This window comes from Ictidomys tridecemlineatus, chromosome 8 (genome assembly GCF_052094955.1).
Source record: "Ictidomys tridecemlineatus isolate mIctTri1 chromosome 8, mIctTri1.hap1, whole genome shotgun sequence".
Classification (NCBI taxonomy): domain Eukaryota; kingdom Metazoa; phylum Chordata; class Mammalia; order Rodentia; family Sciuridae; genus Ictidomys; species Ictidomys tridecemlineatus.
In genome coordinates, this window is record NC_135484.1 from 13287568 (window position 1) to 13308793 (window position 21226).

Here is a 21226-nt window from a genome sequence, read left to right on the forward strand (position 1 = left end):
AGATTCAAGTGGGTTATGAACTCCCATTTGTACTTTGTCTTAAAATGGCATTTCCAGTGGTGCTTGAACATTGCAATCCTGAAATCCATTTTGAAGAGTGGTATTAAAGAGAAGTTTATTAAGAGAATAAATTGCCAGTTGCTAAAGTTCAGCCTCTTTGTACAGGGTCCAACATTAGATGGAGAAAGAGCACAAATGGGGAGCAGTTAAGCCTTTATTGAATATCTGTTATAAGCAGTTGTAGTCCAAATGTGTGTCCACATTTTACCATCTGTGGAAGTGCAAGATGTAAACACAACCCAGTACTTCATCGCCATCACTCTAATATGGTAGCATTTGGGATGTTTGTAAACATTGCAGAAACAGATTTAAGAGCCAGAACTCATTTTTGGAAACTTGTGAATCATGCACGTGAATTCCAGATTTGTTACTCTGCAGCAGAGGCACACGGAGAACAAATTTTTAAAGATATTGCATGACATGGGGCGTGCCTACATTTGTGGGGCACATTCTCTGGGACATGTGGGAATGCAACAGAAATAAGCTCTCAAGGACCTTACCATCTAAGCAGGGAAAGATCTCTTTTTTCAGTCTTCTTACAACACCTTAATATGTCTGTATATCCACACATATAAGATCAATAATGCTTGGTAGAATGAGTATTATTTTCCTATTTAAAAAAGATCTTATGTGTAACTAATTAAAACAAAATAAAAAAAAGATCTTTATAGATTTTACCAAAAATTGTGTGTATGTATACACATATATACATGCACATATACGTATTTTATATATGCAAGAAATTTCAGAGAGTATTGCCAGTGGTTTATCTCCCCCAACAACCCACTTTGAAATTCCAGAGAAGCACTGTCACTCAGATAATTTGGAGAAATTAATGATTCTCTTATGAAACACATATGTCACCTAAATGGATAGCAACATGGAAGACTGAGGTTTGTAGGCACTCAAAAGAAATGCAGGCTGTTAGAGTTCCAACCCACTCCAGCCATACCACACATTTAATGTTGAGTTTTTGCCCCACCTGCCAATCCACTCTACACTTTACTTTGCTCATACTCAGAATAACATTACTCCCAAGAGAGTAGTGATGGGCTTATGGAAGGCTCTTAAAAAAAAAAAAAAAGTTTCCCTTGCCTCTTGCAGAGTAAATACATGAAAGAAGGAACAAATGAAAGAGGTGTTATCTGCCCTGGTTTTGCTCTTGACAGGCTCTAGTGAAGCTCCTCAGCTTCTAGACAGCTTTAGTTTGCTAATTCAGGAGCTTAAGTTTTAGAAGACCAGAGTTATCCTTCCTACCCTCCTGCATCATTGCTAGTCCACACGTTGAACTTTGGGTGTTCCACCCCAGGCACTGATCAGCTGCAGATTATCTGAGTCAGACAATACTTATTCTTGTTTTGGGTCACTAAAGCTAATGGGATTATCCTGCTCCTGTAATCCTGTAGAATTCCCACTCTACACCTCAGAAACAGAGATTCCTCCTGCCCAGTGCTCTCCTGTCCCAAACCTTCAGAGTTGCAGGCCTGCTCCTCTCAGAGCATCTGAGATCATCAGGGGAAAGGTCAAAGACAAAGTCAAATACAAATCCAGTAACTTAAACTTAGATAACTGGTTGACAGCACACCTGGTCTGTGGGAAGGATGTTGTGAATTTAACAAAATCTGTATTAGATTCTGAGACATTTTATCTTCTTTGCTGTTATGGGAAAAGTAAATGGAAAGAAAACAAACAATAGAATTAACCCAAAGTCAAAATGACTTTTCATTTAAAGAAAATATATAAAAGGATATATTAAGTATATACATTATATATATAAAGTATATATTACTAGATAAAAGTATGTATTAAGCCAGGTGTGAAGGTACACACCTGTAATTCTAGCAACTTTGGAGGACTGAAAGTTTAAGGCCAACACCCCTGGGTTCTATCCCCAGTACTGCAAAAACAAAACAAAACTATATATCAAATATTGAAGCACATAATCGCATAAATATCTCAGATTTTTTTTAGTAATCCAAATTATGTAACTGTGAGGTTAGAATAAGTAACACTCTCCCTCTGGATTATTCTAAATTGCTTTTTCACTTTATTTGAAGATTATTCTCTTGTTTTCAGTTGGCACAGTCTTACCCACCATTTAAAAGTATTGTTTCTTTTTCTATACTTTAAATATTCTCACATAATTGACAATAAAATCTCTTATGGAATGTTTCTCCTGCAAAATTCATTCTTTAATTGAGTCTTAACAAAATAATGTGTTATGCTACATTGCAGCCTCACCGTCAGGAATGAAGAAAGAGGGGAGACGGCAGGAAGACCCACGCACACCACAAAAATGGAGAGCATCCAGGTTCTAGAGGAATGGTGAGTGTGAGGCGGACACTGTTTTCTGTGCTGTTAACGTCTACTGAGTGCCTAAGCAGTGTGTCTTCCTTCAGGATGATCTTTATGACTTTGTGAAGTGAGTGCTAACATAGTCCATTGAGATCTTGTTTTGTGACTGCAATTGCTTTTTGTCAGTTTTTCTATTAGCTCTGTTATCAGCCAGAACATCAGCTATGTTTATCTTTTCTCTTGAAAGAGGTAGAGATTATTGCATGAATTAGCCTCCCAAACTGCCTATTTAACTCCCATTTTCTGAGAGTATTTTTAAAGTTGTTTTCTTTATGAGCAAAGACTGTAAACACACACACACACACACACTCTCACACACCACAAAGATGTTGGATTACCAACATCTTTGGTCAATTGGGAAGGATACCCAGTTGGCTTCTGGTTCTGTTTCCATAAACAGACTCTGACAAGTTTATCCAAAATGAGAAGTTGAACTGCAATGTCTAGGGCATAAAAATCAAAATGCAAGTTGACTCTTCATGTAAGTGTTTTCTTTTTTTCTTTTATGAGGAGTTTTTCATAATTATGCTTCACTGTAATTTAAAACTTTTAAAAACTTAATATTTCTAAGCCAAGGAGAAAGTTCAGACATTATGGAATAGTAACAGATTTATTTTAAATACCTGGTCAGAAAGGTTAAGAAAAATAAAATATAGATACCTCTTTGACCAAATGCAGATGGAACAATGAATGATGGTGTTTCTTCATAGTCATGAAAAAATCTGCACATAGGTATCTAAAACTCCTCAATGCCTCCTAAAATCCCCCTGGTTTACAATGGCATTTTAGAAAAACATAACAAGTGCACACTATATGATCTTATTTGAGATCCAGTGACTAGGGAATAAATTGCAGATAGAGAGAAAAAAAAGTAAATCCTTCCTTATAGCTAAAAAATCTATATTATGGGGTCAAGAAAAAAATCTATTTTATGCTTCAGAGTACCATCCACTCGAAACCTATTGTCAGGGTTTAAACATTTTCAAGCTTCATTAGGAATTTATTTATTTATTTATTTTTAAATATTTATTTTTTAGGTGTAGATGGACACAACACAATGTACTGAGGATCGAACCCGGGTCCCGCCCTTGCTAGGCAAGCGCTCTACCAGCTGAGTCACAATCCCCTCCCCTTCATTAGGAATTTATCATGACCATTTTTATATAGTGTATAGGTCCTTATTATTTCATCACCTGACTCCTTTCCCTGCTTATTGTGCCTACCTGATTGTTGGTCAAGACCCAGAGAACACTCATCTGGACCTGGCAGGTTATTTGCCAGATCAGACTGAACTGCATGTCAAAATACTGACCACTAGATGGCAGCAATTGAGTAGACTTTCTCTCCTCCCCTCCTTCACCCAGTCTAGTGTTCCCAGGTCAAGGCTGCTTTTGGTAATGGTCCCATTCTGTCTCTGCAGCCAGAATCCCACTGCAGATGAAGTCTTGTCCTGGTCTCAAAATTTCGACAAGATGATGAAGGCCCCTGCAGGAAGGAACCTGTTCAGAGAGTTCCTGCGAACAGAATACAGTGAAGAGAATCTACTTTTCTGGCTCGCCTGTGAAGACTTAAAGAAAGAGCAGAACAAAAATGTAATTGAAGAAAAGGCCAGAATGATATACGAAGATTACATTTCCATTCTATCGCCAAAAGAGGTAAAAATCTGGAAAACACTGAGGTGGGCTCTCTAAGACCAAGGAGAGCCTTAAAGGAACCACAATCCAATCCAAATTGGGTAGTGCATGCGATGTGGACAGGTCAGAAGACTTCTCTGAGCATATTACTGAACTTCCAAACCATGAATATCCCTGTTTGAAGGTCAGGTTCCTCCACTATTCTTTGATCCCTTATCTCTGGCTGAACCGTGTGTGGTAGTCTACTTGCTTCTCAGAACTAACACCTGTTTAAGCAACTTGCTGTGGCTTAAAGTAAAATGGAAAAGAAGAATTTACCTCAGGGTGATGCTTCTCGAAACATCTTCCCTAGGTCACTCCTATGAAAGCAAGTCTAAAAAGCAAATTCTTGAGGCCTACCCATGACTATGCTAGATCTGAAGTTTGGGAAACAGAGCCTAGGAATCTGCACTTTGTTTTTATACATGTACTAGTTTGAAAACTTCTGGCATAAGGGCTCAAAAAAAAAAAAAACCAGTAACATATTTGTTGATGCTTATGATTGGATTTTTCAGCACTGAAAATGGGCTCTTATCACCATTGATATTTTCAGGGCAAGGGTGGGAAATAGAAATTATCTGACTTATTCTATTCTGTTACAGAAAATGCAAACTTGTTTTCCCATTGCCAGGATATACCTAATCAATAAGAAACACCTCCAGCCATCAAATAGCATGCTCCTCTTAACTTTTAAAAAATTAATTTAATTTTGTGCATGAGAAATGCTGCAGCTGACAAAGTTAGAAGCCCTGGGATAACAGTGTGGCCAGCCGCCCCCCGAGTGTCAGAGCTTCAGAGTGCTTTCATGCCCTGAGAGAACCCAGGGACCTGGGGAGGCTGTCTTTGTCCTTACCCTCCGTTGCCTTTTCTGTCTCTACTACACTACTGTGATTCTACCTGCGCTGTTAGATTTCTGGTCCTGGTGCTTTCTGTTCCCTTTGGCCTGCACACTGCCCTCTTGTGCCCTAGGACTGGGCTGTTGTCATCAGTGTTTCATTGAGTGCTCAAGATGGCCCAGTCCTGCTTTTTGGGTTTTTGTTAGTTGTTGATGGATTATGTTATTTATTTATTTATATAAACTTCTGAGAATCGAACCCAGTGTCTCCCACATGCTAGGTAAGTGCTCCAGCACTGAGCCACAACCCCAGCCCCCAGATCCTGCTTTGAGACCTGAAAAATGCATTTTCATCTACTTTACCAATCTCTAAGTTGGAAATGGTACATAAACGATTTCACTTCCAATAAAGTGTACTTAAATTCTTTAATTATTTTTATCTGTTAGGTTAAAGTGTCACTGGAATTCCAGATACTCCAGCAGTATTCTCTCTACAAAATGAGAAAACTTCCTAAATTGGAGGCACAAAAGATTGATTCATTTTTCATTTCCTGCATTAATATAGAAATAGTCGTAGAAACTAAGTAGGGAACTTTTACATTTATTACTGAAATCACTTTGTATTTCTAACAGTAGAATAATTCTACATCCAAAAAAAAAATCCATTCTTCAGTTCTCTGTTGTGTCTAAAACCTCAGGATCTAATCAACTCTTCTTGAATCTTATTAGCATAATGATTTTATTCTCATTTGTATTTCAAAGTTGCATTATATAGCAAATAAGACATATGATCCATTTGTGCCCCATTTGTGTCCTTGCCTATAGTTACACAAAATTACAGAGTCACTGGGAAGATTATCTAGCCCATTTCTCTCCCCAGAGTATGTGACGTGTGTCGTCTTAAAAGTGATAGTTGTCTGGATTACCTAGGTCAGTACTTTATACTACGTACAGTTCGCTTTAAAAGTTGTTCCACTTTTTAAAAATTGTTAGGAAAAAAATGTGTTCTCCATATTTAGTACTTACCATTTCTTTATTTCTATGGTCCCCATGTCCTGGCCTTTAGTTTTTATGTGGGGCACTTGTACTGTTCTCATAGCTCCTCGTTCTCAGATGTCCTGGTTGATGGAGCTTTGTAAAATACTTGATTTTCACAAAATTACTTCTTCTTTGTGATGTGCTGAGAGTTACCAGAGAGATACTGACTATTGAAATATAAACTTAGGTTTTCACGTTTTTTTGCTAAAATAATGAAGTTATGTTTTGGCCTAATTTCTTTATTTTGAACATGAATTTCACCACAAAGTCTTTAAGATAGTATTTCCTAATCAGGAACATGACCTTTTTAACTTTTCACAAAGACTAATAAATAATTTAATAGCCATATTTATTTTTTCCATTTTTCCTAACACCCACATTTGATCCATTACCTACCCTAAATCTCAAAATATCATATAATGGAGAGCAAAAAGAGAAAGAGTTAGAATTCACATTTTTATCATGTTGCTACTTATGTGCTGACTTGTGAATAAATTATAAATAACTTTTGATATAGAATCTAAGTTACACAACTGTATGAAGTGCCTTTGTTTAGTTACCTGGTTTTTCTCTCCTCAAGTTAGTAGTAATTATATTTGATTATTGTTTACTCTCAAAAACCAAGTACAATGAAGGTAGGTCTTTTCATGTATACAAAATAATTATTGAAAAGCTGTATTTTAAGCCAAGGAATGGATATATTTACTCTTGAGCCATGTTCAATGATTTGATTCACAAAACATCATGGAAATTAGAGCCCTTTCCAATCTATTTTAGCTTGGTGATGACCCTGTGCGAACTTTTCTCAGTCTCTAATCAGGCACCACGCATTACTGACAACATTGCATTATTGTTCTTCAAATGTTGTTTTCCTTGGTAAGAACACATGTCACATCCAGGAGATCCCTGATTATTTAGTAGTCAGAGCATGGGATGAATGTCCAGGTGCATAGGATTCCAGTCCTGGCTCTGAAACACCCTAATTGTGTGACTTGGATAAATCACTTAACCTTTTTTGAGTCTTGTTATTCAGTTCATTTATTTACAAGAGTAACCATAAAAATGGGCACAGAGACTAACCATAACCTCCCCCACCAAATGACAGAGCTAATCAATATGGTCCTCCTACTCAGATTGAACTTCGAATCTTAGCACAGCTTTTAAGACAGCCACTACATGCTGGGGGTGGTAGGGCATGCCTACCACATCCCAGTGGCTTGGAAGGCTCAAGCAAGAGGATCTCAAGTTCACAGTCAGCCTCAGCAACTTAGCAAGTCCCTAAACAACATGACAAGACCCTGTCTCAAAATAAAAGAACAATAATAATTAAAAGGGCTGGGGATGTGTCTCAGTAGTGTCCCGTGGCCATTTCGTACACTGCTGGAGAGGAAAATTCAATGAGTGCTTAGGTTCAATATCTACAACCAAAAATCAAAATAAAACATAGGCACTACAAACTTGATTTCTTACATGAGAACAAAATGATCTGGCCTTACTTACTCAGATATTTTTTAAAAACATGAAAATTTTAATCATTTATAAAATGATAATAACTAAGTTGTGAAGCATTTATTATTGACTAGACTACATTTTCTTCACTCAAGTTTATTTTATCTTAATTTGAGTTATGTTTCATTTTGTTATATGTAGAGAAAGCCTACATTTATAGTTATTTATACATGTAAGTATATACATGTGTGTATATATATATATATATATATGACTTTTTTCCTTAATGAAACTATTGAGGCCAATATGGTGGAAATTTCTTCAAATTGTTTCAAGACCAGGTTTTATGCATTTTTAATAATTGGAGTCCCATGAGCCAGGTTCTGGACTGGGTGTTGGGTATATGATAGTGAACAAGACAGACACTGGCCTATCCATTATGGAGTTCACATTCTATGAAGACAGAAAACACACGTTGGAAATAAGTAACTAAAAGTTGTGGTCAACGTTGGAATGGGCAAGGCCGAAGGATAGAGTCTAGAAAGGGGTGTTCAGAAAAGAAACTGAGAAGGTAAAACTCCAGTTGACACAAAAGCAGAGACATTGACTAGGTTTGATCAAAACGTTGTCCTCATAGTTATGATAAATTATTACATCTCCTCTTATCTCTCCACATTGGGCTCAAAGTTCACTGTTGGTAAGAGGGTCTCACACACATTTTCACAATCTACATCTCACCAAGTCCTTCAGCCAGGAGAAGAGAGGCCAACACTTCACAGCAGAGAAAACTGGTCCTCAGAGAGGAAAAGTGGATGTCAGGAGACATTGCAGTTGAATCTGGTGGCTATAGAACACAAACCCAGGAACCTGTGACTCCAACCGAGGAGCTCTTCCTACTGAAGCATGTGGAGTCCTTCCTCCATTGTGCAGTATCTTCTTCATGACTGACGTCTATAAACCCAACTTTATTAACCCAACTTTAGAACTTTAGATAAAAAAAAGATAAAAATGAGAAACCACCACCCTACCACATGCTGGAACTCTCAAAACAAACAAGATATGCTATCTCATCTGAGTCCACCCAAGAATACAATCACTTCATTTAATCTTACTAATAATCTTTGCCTACTTGCAAGCAAACTGTATTCGTAGTCCTATCAACAGTCTCCTAGTGTATTTCCAGAGACTGCATGTGCAAAGTAAAGCTGTTTCATAGAATGCTCCAATAGATGCAATCATATCATCCATCTTATTTGTAATTTATAATTATTTTCAGTAGAAATAACAAGCATAAAATAATACATAAGTAATGTGCACGTGCTCAAGAGTTACTAAAATTGATAGGAGAATCAGATATCTTTGGTTCTAAAACCAAAAATGTGGGGAAAATAAATTTAGTTAAAATTAAGAAAAAATCTCCAGCGGCAAAAGTTCTAACTGGTAAAATCTGATAGGTGCTTATAAATGAAAAAACAAAATTATTGATCAGAATTTGACTTGGAAAAGAATCCTAAATAAAACAATTTCTTAAAAATAAGATGGAAAATGGGAGGAAGTATTTAATCAGGTTATATTAAAAAATTATTCAGAAAATCAACATAAAGAAAGTCTTATGGGAAAAAAAAGATTTTCAGTGAAAATTATTTTCACTACAATTCTGACAACCATATCCATGGGGTCAAAATTTTCATTATATCTTAAGGACTAGAACAAAAACAAAAAAAAAAACAACAAAATATAGGTAAGATCAGAATGTGTGCTCCCTCCCAGAAGTATTCACCTAGCACAGTAATCCCCTTCAATGCATAGGAAATCTAGTAAGTTTGACCAGAGTACACCAATGTTTAGCCCAGATCTTCCCAAACCACACTATTAAGATTTCTGTCTTCATTCCCCCCACTTTACCTGTATACTCTTGTGAAACCTAAGCACTCATTGAATTTTCCTCTCCAGTAGTGTATGAAATGGCCACGGGACAGTTTCCTATGTTTGCTATGCTTCCAAGCCATTCTCATTTCTTCTTCCAGCCTCCTCCCTGTGGGATTGAATATTTCCGAGTCCACAGAGGCTGCCATAAAATCACTTCCATCTTTGTGAAGCTGCAGTTGCCGCCTCCCTAAACTGACAGTGGTCAGCACTGTTGAAACCAGCAGCTAAATGCTACCAATGAAATGCTCCCAAATTCTCAGGAGTCAGAGAGATCTCATGCGTCAGATCTCACGGTAGCTGTATTTGTATGTAAACTGTTACTGCTGTAATACAGACAGAGAAAAAAGACAACTTCCCTTGCCTAAAGAATGCTCTTGTACTGCTCAGCTTTATCTCTCCTTGGGATAAGATTTTCCCAGGAACTCCTCAGCCCCGAATGATGAGGTGGACCCCAGTTAAGATGGCTTACAAGCCATCTAGAGATGCCTGATCCTAGGGTGATTGTGGCCCAGGCCCAAGCCTGGATCCACCCCATTGCCTTGTATTATAGATGATCCTCATTGTGAAGCACAAGACACCACAAGATGAAACTGTAGATTGTTATTCCCATGGGCTTAAACTTGTTATTGACTTCTCTACACTTCTTTTGACTGACAACCTTTCAAACAAACAAGATATTAAGGTAAATGTTTTATTTTTCAAATAGAAAAATAAAAATAGAAATAACAAATGCGCTTTTGTTACAGATTGGCAAATGTTAAGCTGTACTACTTTATGCTATTTTACTAGTTTTTAATTTGCAAAGAAAATGAATGACTCAAAACAAGTAATAATTAAGGTTATTGTATTTCTCTGTCTTCAGATAACTTTAAGCTATTGATTCTAGCTACTGATAAGGGACTATTATATAAACTTAATGATGCTATTATTTATGAAGTAAATGATCCTATTTTTTTCTATTTAATATAAAATGTTCTTCTCCATTGAAACAGAAAGTTATCTCAAGTTTAAAAATAAAACCACCATTTACAAAAACAGTGGCATGTGTTTGGTAAGACTTCACCCTACCAGAACAACCCATTTCAAAATAAGATGAATCAGTTTAAACTTTAATGTCAATATTGTGCCACTGAGTAAAAATGCAAAAGATACCTTTAGATGAAATAAGAAAATGGCGTCGGGGGGGAATTATCTATTTTTATGGTTTGGTAATTGATGATGACTTCGAATGCTACAGAAATGAAAAACTAAATGATACACTTCCATAACATTATTTTTTAAGGAATTTCCTACAAAGAAAAATACACAGTTCAGCCAGAAACTTATAATTTTTCTATCTATAAATTGGTCTAACTAAACCATCGAAATTTAGTCTGGATCACCCTTTCCTGACAAACCTAGCAGCCGTCCCTGGAGTGTATCAGTCAACCCAATTCCACATTATCTGTAGAGCTCAGGAATCTGGGAACACTCGATGGAATGTGAGTGGCTTCATCCAGAGACTGTCTTGGGCCCCAGACAGTGATGGGAAAAGAAACCAGAACCAAAGAAACTGTTGATAAATGCTTATAACAGGCTGTGTAGGTATAAATATGTATGTTGTGAATATTATTAGACAAGTAAACATGGGTCACAATTTCCTATTCCTTGCTCAGTAGTAAAGTTGAAGAAATCAGTCAGGGCTCTTAGAGTGTTTCTTAAACAAGGCATTCAAGGCAGAGTATCAATCCTGTTCCCCAAGAATGCCCTCATTGCTACTTATTTTCCACTCTTCCCTTCCCAGTGTGTCCTTACCTGTTCCAGGTGGATCAGCCTGGAATGGGAGGAGGGTGCTATATCACAACAGAATATCATTTCTATGCACTTTCCTTTTTTCTGGGAGTGGGTACCAGGGATTGAAGTACATCCCCAGCCCTATTTTGTTTTTTATTTAGAGACACGGTCTCACTGAGTTGCTTAGTGCCTTGCAGTTGCTGAGGCTGGCTTTGAACTTGAAAATCCTCCTATCTCAGCCTCCAAGATGCTGGGATTACAGGCATGTGCCACCATGCCTGGCTTCTATGCACTTCTCAAATAACACTGCATTGGTTATTTTAATACATATTCTTAGTTCCTATTTATAGTTTTCTCAGAGATTCCATCTCAAGCAATTTTTCTGCTTTATGTTCAGTACAGAGATCTTTGGATGCATTGCAATGCAAGGATGTTTCCTGGGTCTTGCCCAGTAGATACATCATTAAGAATGCCTCCTGTGCTTCTGCTTCACTCTGCTCTTCCACATTCTGCTTTTCCTATGTGATGCCATAGGATCTGTTGGGATAAGAAACGATTGAGAATCAGCCTTGATATGCATGTTAATTTTGATCGGAGAACTCTTCTCTGCCAATAGAGTTTTACCCTATTATCGAATAAACTCCCCAACAGTTAAAGAAAAGGAGGAAGTGAATTTATAATCTGGTTATTCTCTGGTACCTCATTGGTGAATGAAACTCTCAATAGCTCCTGAATGAATGCATAGAAAAAATAAATCCAAGTTAGTCAAGATGTTTGTGAACCAGACTTCTGGCAGAAAGACTCATTTTTTGTTTTTTTTTTTTTTTTGTCTGTTTAAATCAAAGAGTGGAGGGAGAAAATTATACAAGGTTATGTGGCCTTTGAAAAGATGACCTCAAGATTTTCAATAGTTGAATTTACTCTTTGATGTTTGTCTGAAATGTTAAAAACCTGCATTTATTTAATTGAGGTCTTTTGAAAAAATATATGATTTAATGGGTCTGCTCTATTTTCTTTTTAGGTCAGTCTCGATTCTCGAGTTAGAGAGGTGATCAATAGAAATCTGTTGGATCCTAATCCTCACATGTATGAAGATGCCCAACTTCAGATATATACCTTAATGCACAGAGATTCTTTCCCAAGGTTTTTGAACTCTCAGATCTATAAGTCATTTGTTGAAAGTACTGCCGGCTCTTCTTCTGAATCTTAATTTTCATTTAAAAAAACATCAGTTTTGGAGGGCTGGGATGGGGAATAAAAATAGTTAAATAATACAGAAATTGAGTCCCTGGAGAACTGCAGTATAGCACTCCTCAGGCTACTGTGAACATACCACCATATGGTCTTTGGTCTCCATTTTTTATAAAGGTTATCCATGATGACGTTTGGAGAAAATACCACACAAAACAATGAATTGCCAAATTATGTTTGTTTTATTCAACACCCATCCTACTTGCAAGCAAACTGTATTCGTAGTCCTATGAACAGTCTCCTAGTGTATTTCCAGAGACTGCATGTGCAAAGTAAAGCTGCTTCATTTGCCACGTAGTTGTTGTACTATTTAATCAAATAGCATAACTTATATCTGTATTTAAAGACTTTTGTGCAATATGGTCTTATAGAAATAATTGCCAAAACATGGCTGTGGTTTGCATTTTTTTAATATAATCTGAGACAGAAAAAGGCAATTTTTAAAATGTAACAGTGGTATTCAACATGCTATAATACTGTGCTCAGTACACTAATTTTGAAGCCAATATTTCTGTACATGAAAAAAAAGAGCTATTTATCTATGTTTGTTGGCAAATCGTAGGGGAGGATCCCTCTGATTGTTCACTGCCAAAAATGTGGCATTTTCATTACAGAAGCATTTGCTATGTTAAAAAAAGAAGAAGAAGAAAAGTAAACAAAGCACAAAACAATTCGAAGATATCTTCTCTCAGTACAAATCAAAGAGTGATATTGTTTTTAATTGTAATAGATGAAAATGAATCTATGTATATATAAGATGTCCAATACTGTAATTAATTTATTAAAGACTGGCTCTCCAGTTCTACAATGGCTGTGTAAAGTTATGTACTTCAACAAGAAAAAAAGAAAAGCTTGATAATTAGTTTTGGAATATGTAGAAAAGTACTTAATAAAAGAATGCCTACATGTAGCACTGTAAAACATTTTGATGACTAGCATCTGTCCTGTGGCATATGTTCCCTGAAAGTGAAATCCAGTGAAAAGCTGTTTATACTAGGAAAAGTTTTATAAGGGTTATGAAGAGATAATTCTCTACTTCAGACCTTAACTGTTTTCATGTACTATCGTTACGAATGACTTATTTTAAAAATGTCAAAATCAAACTGTTAATTCTCATCCATAATGAAAAGGCAGTACCGTGCTCAAATCTTTTAGCTGCCATATTATTTTTTATAAATACACTATTTAAGACAAAACTCTTGTCCAACATTGGCATGTGCGTCTGACATTCAAGAAAACAATATCCTATTGTGCACAAAAAGGATAATAATAATAATAATAATAATAATTGTCATATTTATATTAGCGTGTTACATTTGAATATTAATATCCCCTGGAGACTATTTTTTTAATCTTGAACTGAATGACTATAATACCGAGTAACCTAAAATGAAAGTTTTAAAAAGATTTATATCCACTGAGAACACTGGCCTTATATTAAGGATGATATTAAAATTATAGGTTTTCTTTGTCATTTTTAACTACCTCTCATTTTTTAATTTATTAAACATATTTTTAAAAAACAAGTTTGGGGTTTTCTTTTTAAATTTATTTTACTTGAAAGGTTAGCATTGTAAGTTTCTTTTTCCATAAACTTAAAACATTTCAAGAATTGTTTTTTAAGTGAATATGATTTTCTAATTTATATAGAATTCAGGAGACATGATTAAAAGGGCTATTATCTATTCCCTATGCAAATATTTTAACTGTTGCAGTGTTTGACAAAATGGGATTTTAAAAAAAAATTTGCAGAGTAGAAAACAAAATGTTCTGTTTACACTGGCGTTGCTGACTATCCTACCATATTCAGCACTTTTAAAGACATTATTTATGAAAATATAGTTAAAATGCAAGATAGAAAATATTTATAATCATTTCTTTTAACAAATGCTTGTTTTCTTTATGAAAGTGTTGTGTGTTAAGACATAGTTTATCCATGTCACTTAGATATTTACTATTTAATAATAGTTTTTGGTAATGTGTTGAAAAAAGAGCTATGAAGATGTTTACAAAAAGTCATATTTTTTCCTAAAGAGTAAAGAAAGACCTAAAAACATCATCACCTCTATTTCGAAGTTCTATTGTTCCTAAGTCATTTACTTTTTTTCTTGATTGGAATTGGGTTTATTATGCTACTATGATGTGTACACATATATGGTATACTATCATACTTGTTTCTGTGTTTGAGGCACAATAAACTGGTGCACATGATTAGAAGATATGTAATATACTATGATACTCGCATGCATTGATCTTTTAATTGTAGACTTTATATTCTTGTTGTTACTATATATGATGGTGACCTGCTAGTTGTAAGTTATCTTTATAAGATACTTTGGACTATTAGATGAATTGTCTGTTTGACAATATGTTTAATATTTTACCAAATGGGAAAGATAAGGGCCCTTATGAAGAGCCCTAATGTCTAACCTGGGTGTCTGTAGAATACAGATTTTTGAACTTGGTATGTCTTTTTGAAACCTGATAATGAGGTTGGGTTGACAAGGACTCTAGAGCAGATTTATGCATCAGATGTTGGTAACCATGCTTCGTGAGCATTCCTGTGCTAAACTTCTATTTTCAGGGGATGGGACGGTGTCTCATTTAATTTCAAAATGTTTGAAGTATCTAAGAATATGTCTGTGTATTTGCAACTCTATCAATTTTTTAAGTATGATATAATTCCTTTTGTTTAAGTTACAGAGCTATAATAAACAAAAAAGCCCTCAACTGGTGTCTATGCTACCATTCCAAGAGCACAATATTTGCTTTATTAGAGTTTGATTTTTCCTAGTGAGTGAATTCCTCCCTGGGGAAAAATGAGCACTTTAAAAGGAGCACTTTGTGTTTTAGATTGCCAAATGATCTTTGTGTACAGTTAGAATCTGCTAATGCGCACAGAAAGATGTTAATGCACTTTCTGAATTGCCTAACTTCAGGTGTATCTAGAATGGAAAGAAAAGTACGTGATATAGATTATGTATATATAGATAAATTGGAGACCCAGATTTCTTCAGAGATTGCTCTTGTACATAGATCACAGTAATAATGGATGGATGATACTTCCTTATTCTAATTGTTATGTTACTCAGAGTTAGCATAGATGTTCTGACAGTGTTATAGGGCACATGTGAATAAGAGCAAAACAGTTTTGATACTGAAATTAAGAAACGCAAATGCCAAAACCAGAACGTAGTCCTTTAAAAAAAAATCTTAAAATATGTACATAGGGTGACCAGTTCTGGTAATTGGTCACGATGCATGGGGTGTTTATAAATAAGTATCCTTTAATGAACCTAGTATAAAGTATGTATTATATACTTACATGATAGCTCAGTGTTGTAAAAGGACTACAGAAATAGGTAAATAATGTTTATTTTGGAGGAATAAATTTACATTTTCACTCAATTAAACTTATTTAAAATCATACCGATTCTTAATTTTGAGTTTATTTATTTTTTCTATGCATTTTAACTTTAAATACTAAAAGTATCATAATTTTAGCCATTTAAATTTCAATAAATACATATTATCTATACCCCGATGATTCAAATGTATGAATTGCCAAGATCATTGTAATGTCATGTGTAGCTAATAAAAAAATTACATATTATCAAAGGCTTTAGTGAAGAAATCTAAAGGGAAGGAATGTCAAAGACAATCAGAAGATAGGGAATTAAGAGCCTTTTGGAAAACCATCAAAATTTCTTAAAGACTTTAAAAATGTCTATGTATAGAGCCATATCAAACATGTATTTTGAACCCTTTGAGCTTGATACATTCGTAAGTTATTTTGAAATATAGTAAAGATATTTCCAGAAAACTTTCTTGCCCATCTATTTTACATTGACAGTTTATGACCCTAACCTTCAAAGTATATTTTATCAACACTTAGAGTGTTTTTTTCAGTTTATAAATTTCTGATCAATATATAATGTCCTCCTGAGAAAACAATATATAATCTGTAAAAATTTTAGTAACTTCTCACCTGGTACAATTGCAAACTGATAACTGAAAACTTGCTTCAGATCTTCTCTGAAACACTGAACAGTATGCTTGCATCACATAACAGTGTACAGGGTGATAAGTAATTATTTCCAATTATCAGACTTTTCAGTCTTTATAAGAATTTTTTTAAATTATTGTTCTTACCCCTGTAGTTCTATAGTTCCCAGTGACATCTCTGCAGATTAATTCAAGGAGATGCTCTAGACTTTGACTAGTGAAACCAGTGTGGAAGACAAAGTGCTACCTAACTGGTAACGTATCTCAGTGTGCGACTAATCTGATTACTATGACTAAAGCTCTATGTAAGGAAAAAGGATGTTATTAAGTGCTAAAGAAAATAACCAAATATAGCTTTTTAATACATATGCAAACTCAAAATTTATCATATATTTCTCTTTTCTGTTGGCAGAAATTTAAGAATTTTAAAGCTGCTGATTTATACCTATGCGTTGTCATAACATTCTAACTTTTAAATAGTTATGTTGTGTTTCTGTCCTAGGTTTGAATACATTTCCTTCTCATAAAGCTCTAACCCTTATTGCTGTATTCAGATGATGTGATACACAATGCTTACAAATGGAAATGTATGTCCACAGATTCACATTTAGAATACAGTGTGAAAGATCAAGAACTTAGAATAACAAATTTGGTTTCAAGTTAGATTTCTTTTTGGAGGGGAGGGGTACCAGAAATTGAACCCAAGGGGCTTACCCACTGAGCCATAGCTCCAGCCCTTTTCATTTTTTATTTTGAGACAGGGTCTCACTAAGTTGCTGAGGCTGGCTTTGAACTTGGGATCCTCCTGCCTCAGCCTCCTGAGTTGCTGGGATTACAGGCTTGTGCCACCAAGCCTGGCTCAAATTACATTTCTGACTTCTGTGATGGTGAGCAAATCATTTTTTCTGTCTGAATCTGTTTTCTCATCTGCAGATGAAGAATATTAGTTTACAGGTTGGCAATGATTAAATAAAATTAAATTAAATAAAAAGAATAGTGTTACATGTAATATTTTATCAAAGTTTTTCAGCTCAATAGTAATTGCTACTTTTCACGAATATCTGTGGGGTTTTGTTTGTTTGTTTAAAACTAAAACAGTATTTCCTCGAATATTTGCAAAACATACTTTGGAAATCTAACTAATTAATTATCCAGAAAAATATAACCAAGCTTATTTTAAGATGGAAGATTATAACAATACTATTGTTTTGTTCAATAATATGATTCAAAACCACTATTTTAATTTCAACAATTTCTCACCTTATCTGTAATCTAGAAAAATTTCTTCAGTCACACATATACACAGATATGTGTGTGTGTGTGTGTGTGTGTGTGTGTATATATATATACACATACATATACATATATACACACAATGTTATATATATGTGTATATATAATACACATACAATATATGTTTATATATATATACACACATATACATACATAATGGAAATAAAAGCTATGTTCTAAATGATAATATAAATATCAAGTCATTTGCCAAATATGTAAATGGATGATAAAGCTAAAGCTAAGTTAATAAGAGACTGATCATAACAGACTTTTTAATATTAGAGTAGTATGGTTTTCTTTAACAATTTTACCATGAACATGTGAAAAGTAAGAGTAGTTATGTCTTCAGAAAACTTTTCATTAAATCTTTTTTGAAATAGTTTTATATTTACATTTCTGTAAATTTTCAGTTGCACAGATAGTAAAAAGAAAAACTGTCCTCAAATACTTCACACCCATGGGGGTCATTAATCAACTAATATTAATTAAGTCTTTGTTTAGATTTCTTGTTTTTTGTTTGTTTGTTTTTGTTTTTTATCTAAGGGCCTTTTTCTGTTCCTGGGTCTCATTCACCATACCCTATTCCATTTAGTTGCCATGTCACCTCCGGCTCCTCTGAGCTGAGTCTGTAATCCTTTCCATGTTTTCAAGGACCTTGACAGTTTTGAAGAGTATTAGTCAGGCATTTTGTAGACCCTCCCTCTGTTGTGATTTGTCTGATGCATTTCCAGTTTTGGTTTGGGGAAGGAATACCAGAGGAAACATGACATTCTTGTCACAGGATATCAAAAGTGCATGCCATGGTCATGACTCCTCTTTCTGTGAGAATTTCTCAAACTTTGGGATCCTCTTAGCTGTTAATGTTGACCTTGATCAACTGAATGAGGGACTGCCTGTTAGGCTTCTCCACTATAAAGTAATCAATTTTTATAAGGTTACACTAGAGGAAAATTTAATGGACATTTACACTGAGTTTTAAAAAATTCTGAGTAGATTTTCAATACTAATACTAGGTTCATTAAAGGATTAATGACAAATGCTATGAATACAATGAGCTGGAAAATCAAATGGGAGAATAAAACTAAAACAGTGTTACGTTGAATATTTGCTTAATAGAGGTGAAAGTAAATTTTTTTCCTTGAACTACCTGTGCAATTATTTTAAGCCTCCACACACTTTGGATAATAAAGATCTTAATCTTATTAATTGTAATAAGAGGTAATTTAAATTGGTAATCATTTTGCTTAGTGCTTTTCTGTATGCCCTCCACTGAACAATGTACACAATATTGAAATAATGTAAAAGACTTGATATTTTCACCCCAGCTTTAACTATTTGTCATAAATACAATGTTTCTTGTATATGATTTTAAGATGTTTTACTAATACTAAAAATTTTAATGTGTTTGATTCTATATACTTTATCATATTGAATGTGTATAATTTCTTACTACCATGTTCATTATATTTAGTAATCTATATCCATATTTTGGACTCCACCAACATTTATTAGTGGACTACAAAGAAGTTTTAAGTGCATGAATACATCTTAAGAGGCACCACACTTGGTTATTTTGCAATGCCAAAATAACTGTAGTTACTCATCAATTGCATAGATAATCAAGATTGTTTTTCCTCCAGTTTAAATTATTCTGGATTTTTATTCCCCTTTCCTTGACTCTACTTCATGATTTTACCTATGTATAACAGTAGACTTCCCAAAATGCTACATTTTTACCATGTAATAGAATTTGAGCATGTCAACAGTGTAAGAAAATCCAGAAGTCTCATACTAAGTATGTTTGAATTTTCAAAGTAAATCAAACAACAGCTGTTTTCATTTAACTATGTTGTGGAAACCTATGGACACCATTGTAAAATGCGTATGCATTAGACTTTCTTCACTTTCTTAAAATGTTTTTGAATTAATAAAGAATTCACCAATGTATCCTTAGACAAGTTATTGTTTCCTCCTTGGTGTAACACTACAGGAATAAAGGGTACACTTACATGTGTTGCTTAAGTTGCTTATGCATCTGAGGAAAAATAAATTCTGGCTGGATTCATTACATTGTTCTATAAGGTGATTGCTTATTAGAATTTTGCACCTGTTATAATGAAATATATTCTTGAAATAACATGTTTTGAGAATTCAGCTGAGAGATTTATCATGTTGAGTTCAAATTACTCCAGCCATTTATTTCTGTAGTAAAAAAAAAAAATCAAAGTTGAGTTTAGAGTTAGGAAATAACTGCTCCTAATGGGTATAAACAAACCTACTGTCCCATTCTATTCTTGGATCAACATTAAAATAAAATAGATTTCAAACACTATCTTACAGCAAGACAATTTTGTAAAGTAGTGGACCTTGAACATACAAAGTGAAAGAATTGTAATAATTGGAGCTTTTAAGTAGCAAAACTATTTCCATTATGTCAAGGATCATTTCATTCTTTCATTTCACTTCCTTTTTTATGTAGTGCTAAGAGAGAGAAGCAATGCAAAAATGCATATTCTTTTTTTCCCCCCAATATTGAGGATGAGCCCAGTCGCTGAGCACACTAGCCAAGAGCTCTACCAGTGAGCTACGTCCCCAGCCCCCAAATTAATTTTTTTGAAAGAATATTATACTTAACAGTTTGGTTAGATGATTGAAGGATATTTTAACTTTGTTAAACGCTCCTATGAGTTACCATTTCTTTTTCTTTTTTTTTAATGTTTTCATTTTTTTTTTTTTTAGAAAAATGAAAAGCTATTTCAAATAAGTTATCTCAAAAACAAAAACACACCATGGGGACACTGGTTAACACAGATCGCAGGGAATCCCAGATTGAACATTTAACATTTAACCTTTGCATTCCCAGGACTGTCTTGGACGTATTTATTTCTCCGGTGGCCTGTGAATAAGTGTTTTTAAAACTGCCAATAAACTTCAGTATTCTTGGCACCTATCTGTAAATTTTTTGGAAGTGATAAGCATCGGGCTGCCGGAGGCAGTTCTTCCTGTGCGCAGTGCTGGGGATGCCACCTGGGGAGAGGCCAGTGAGTGCTCTTCTGCGGGGCAGCACGCCCGACCCGGGAGACCGTCGCTCAGGGCTGTTGTGTGGTCATCACACAGAATTCACACAACTGCGTTAAAAGAAAAACATGGCCCAGTGAGGATAGACAGGCAACGGAGAGAAGTCACTTGAAACCAAGTAAATTACGTAGCAGACACACGACTAGACAGCACGTTTTGTGAACTCATTTGGTTCTTGTCTCAGAAGAGCAATTTATTCCCACCCACCCCGCAAGGAGGCCTTTCCGACCCAGGGATAGAACCAGGTGCGGGCCCTCGCAGGCAGCCCCGTCCCGGTCGCCCTCCGCCACGCCCATCACTGTCGGACACGCCCCTCCTGCTCTCCCACCCGCCCCTCAGGACAGCCTCGCCCCGCTCTACGCCCCGCCTCTCCCCGCCAGCTCCGCCCCCACAGCTCTCCGACCCGCCCTCAGGACAGCCCCGCTCCTCCCCGCGAGCTCCGCCCCCGCCACGCCCCCTCAAATTTGGCCCTCAAGAACTACGCAGC

At 35.4% G+C, this 21226-nt stretch overlaps 1 protein-coding gene and 1 long non-coding RNA gene across 3 annotated transcripts in view; one reads left to right on the forward strand and one right to left on the reverse strand.

Annotated features, from left to right (window-relative positions):
* Nucleotides 1–19608, forward strand: part of Rgs17 (regulator of G protein signaling 17) — a 103092-nt gene extending 83484 nt beyond the window's left edge. Inside the window, exons 3-6 of one of the 2 annotated variants that reach the window (XM_078018863.1) lie at nucleotides 2296–2385; nucleotides 3836–4070; nucleotides 9890–10021; nucleotides 12134–19608. In XM_078018863.1, coding sequence (XP_077874989.1) covers nucleotides 2296–2385; nucleotides 3836–4070; nucleotides 9890–10021; nucleotides 12134–12322 — 646 coding nt within the window. In that variant the 3' untranslated portion in view covers nucleotides 12323–19608. The remainder of the gene's footprint in view (nucleotides 1–2295; nucleotides 2386–3835; nucleotides 4071–9889; nucleotides 10022–12133) is intronic. The other variant, XM_078018864.1, reaches the window with a different exon arrangement.
* LOC144365988 (uncharacterized) lies at nucleotides 17164–21025 on the reverse strand. Its single transcript, XR_013424761.1, has 3 exons — nucleotides 20947–21025; nucleotides 19671–20789; nucleotides 17164–17295 (listed from the first exon to the last, which is right to left on the reverse strand). It is a non-coding gene; the product is annotated as an uncharacterized LOC144365988 (long non-coding RNA).
* Between the last annotated feature and the right edge of the window lie 201 nt (nucleotides 21026–21226).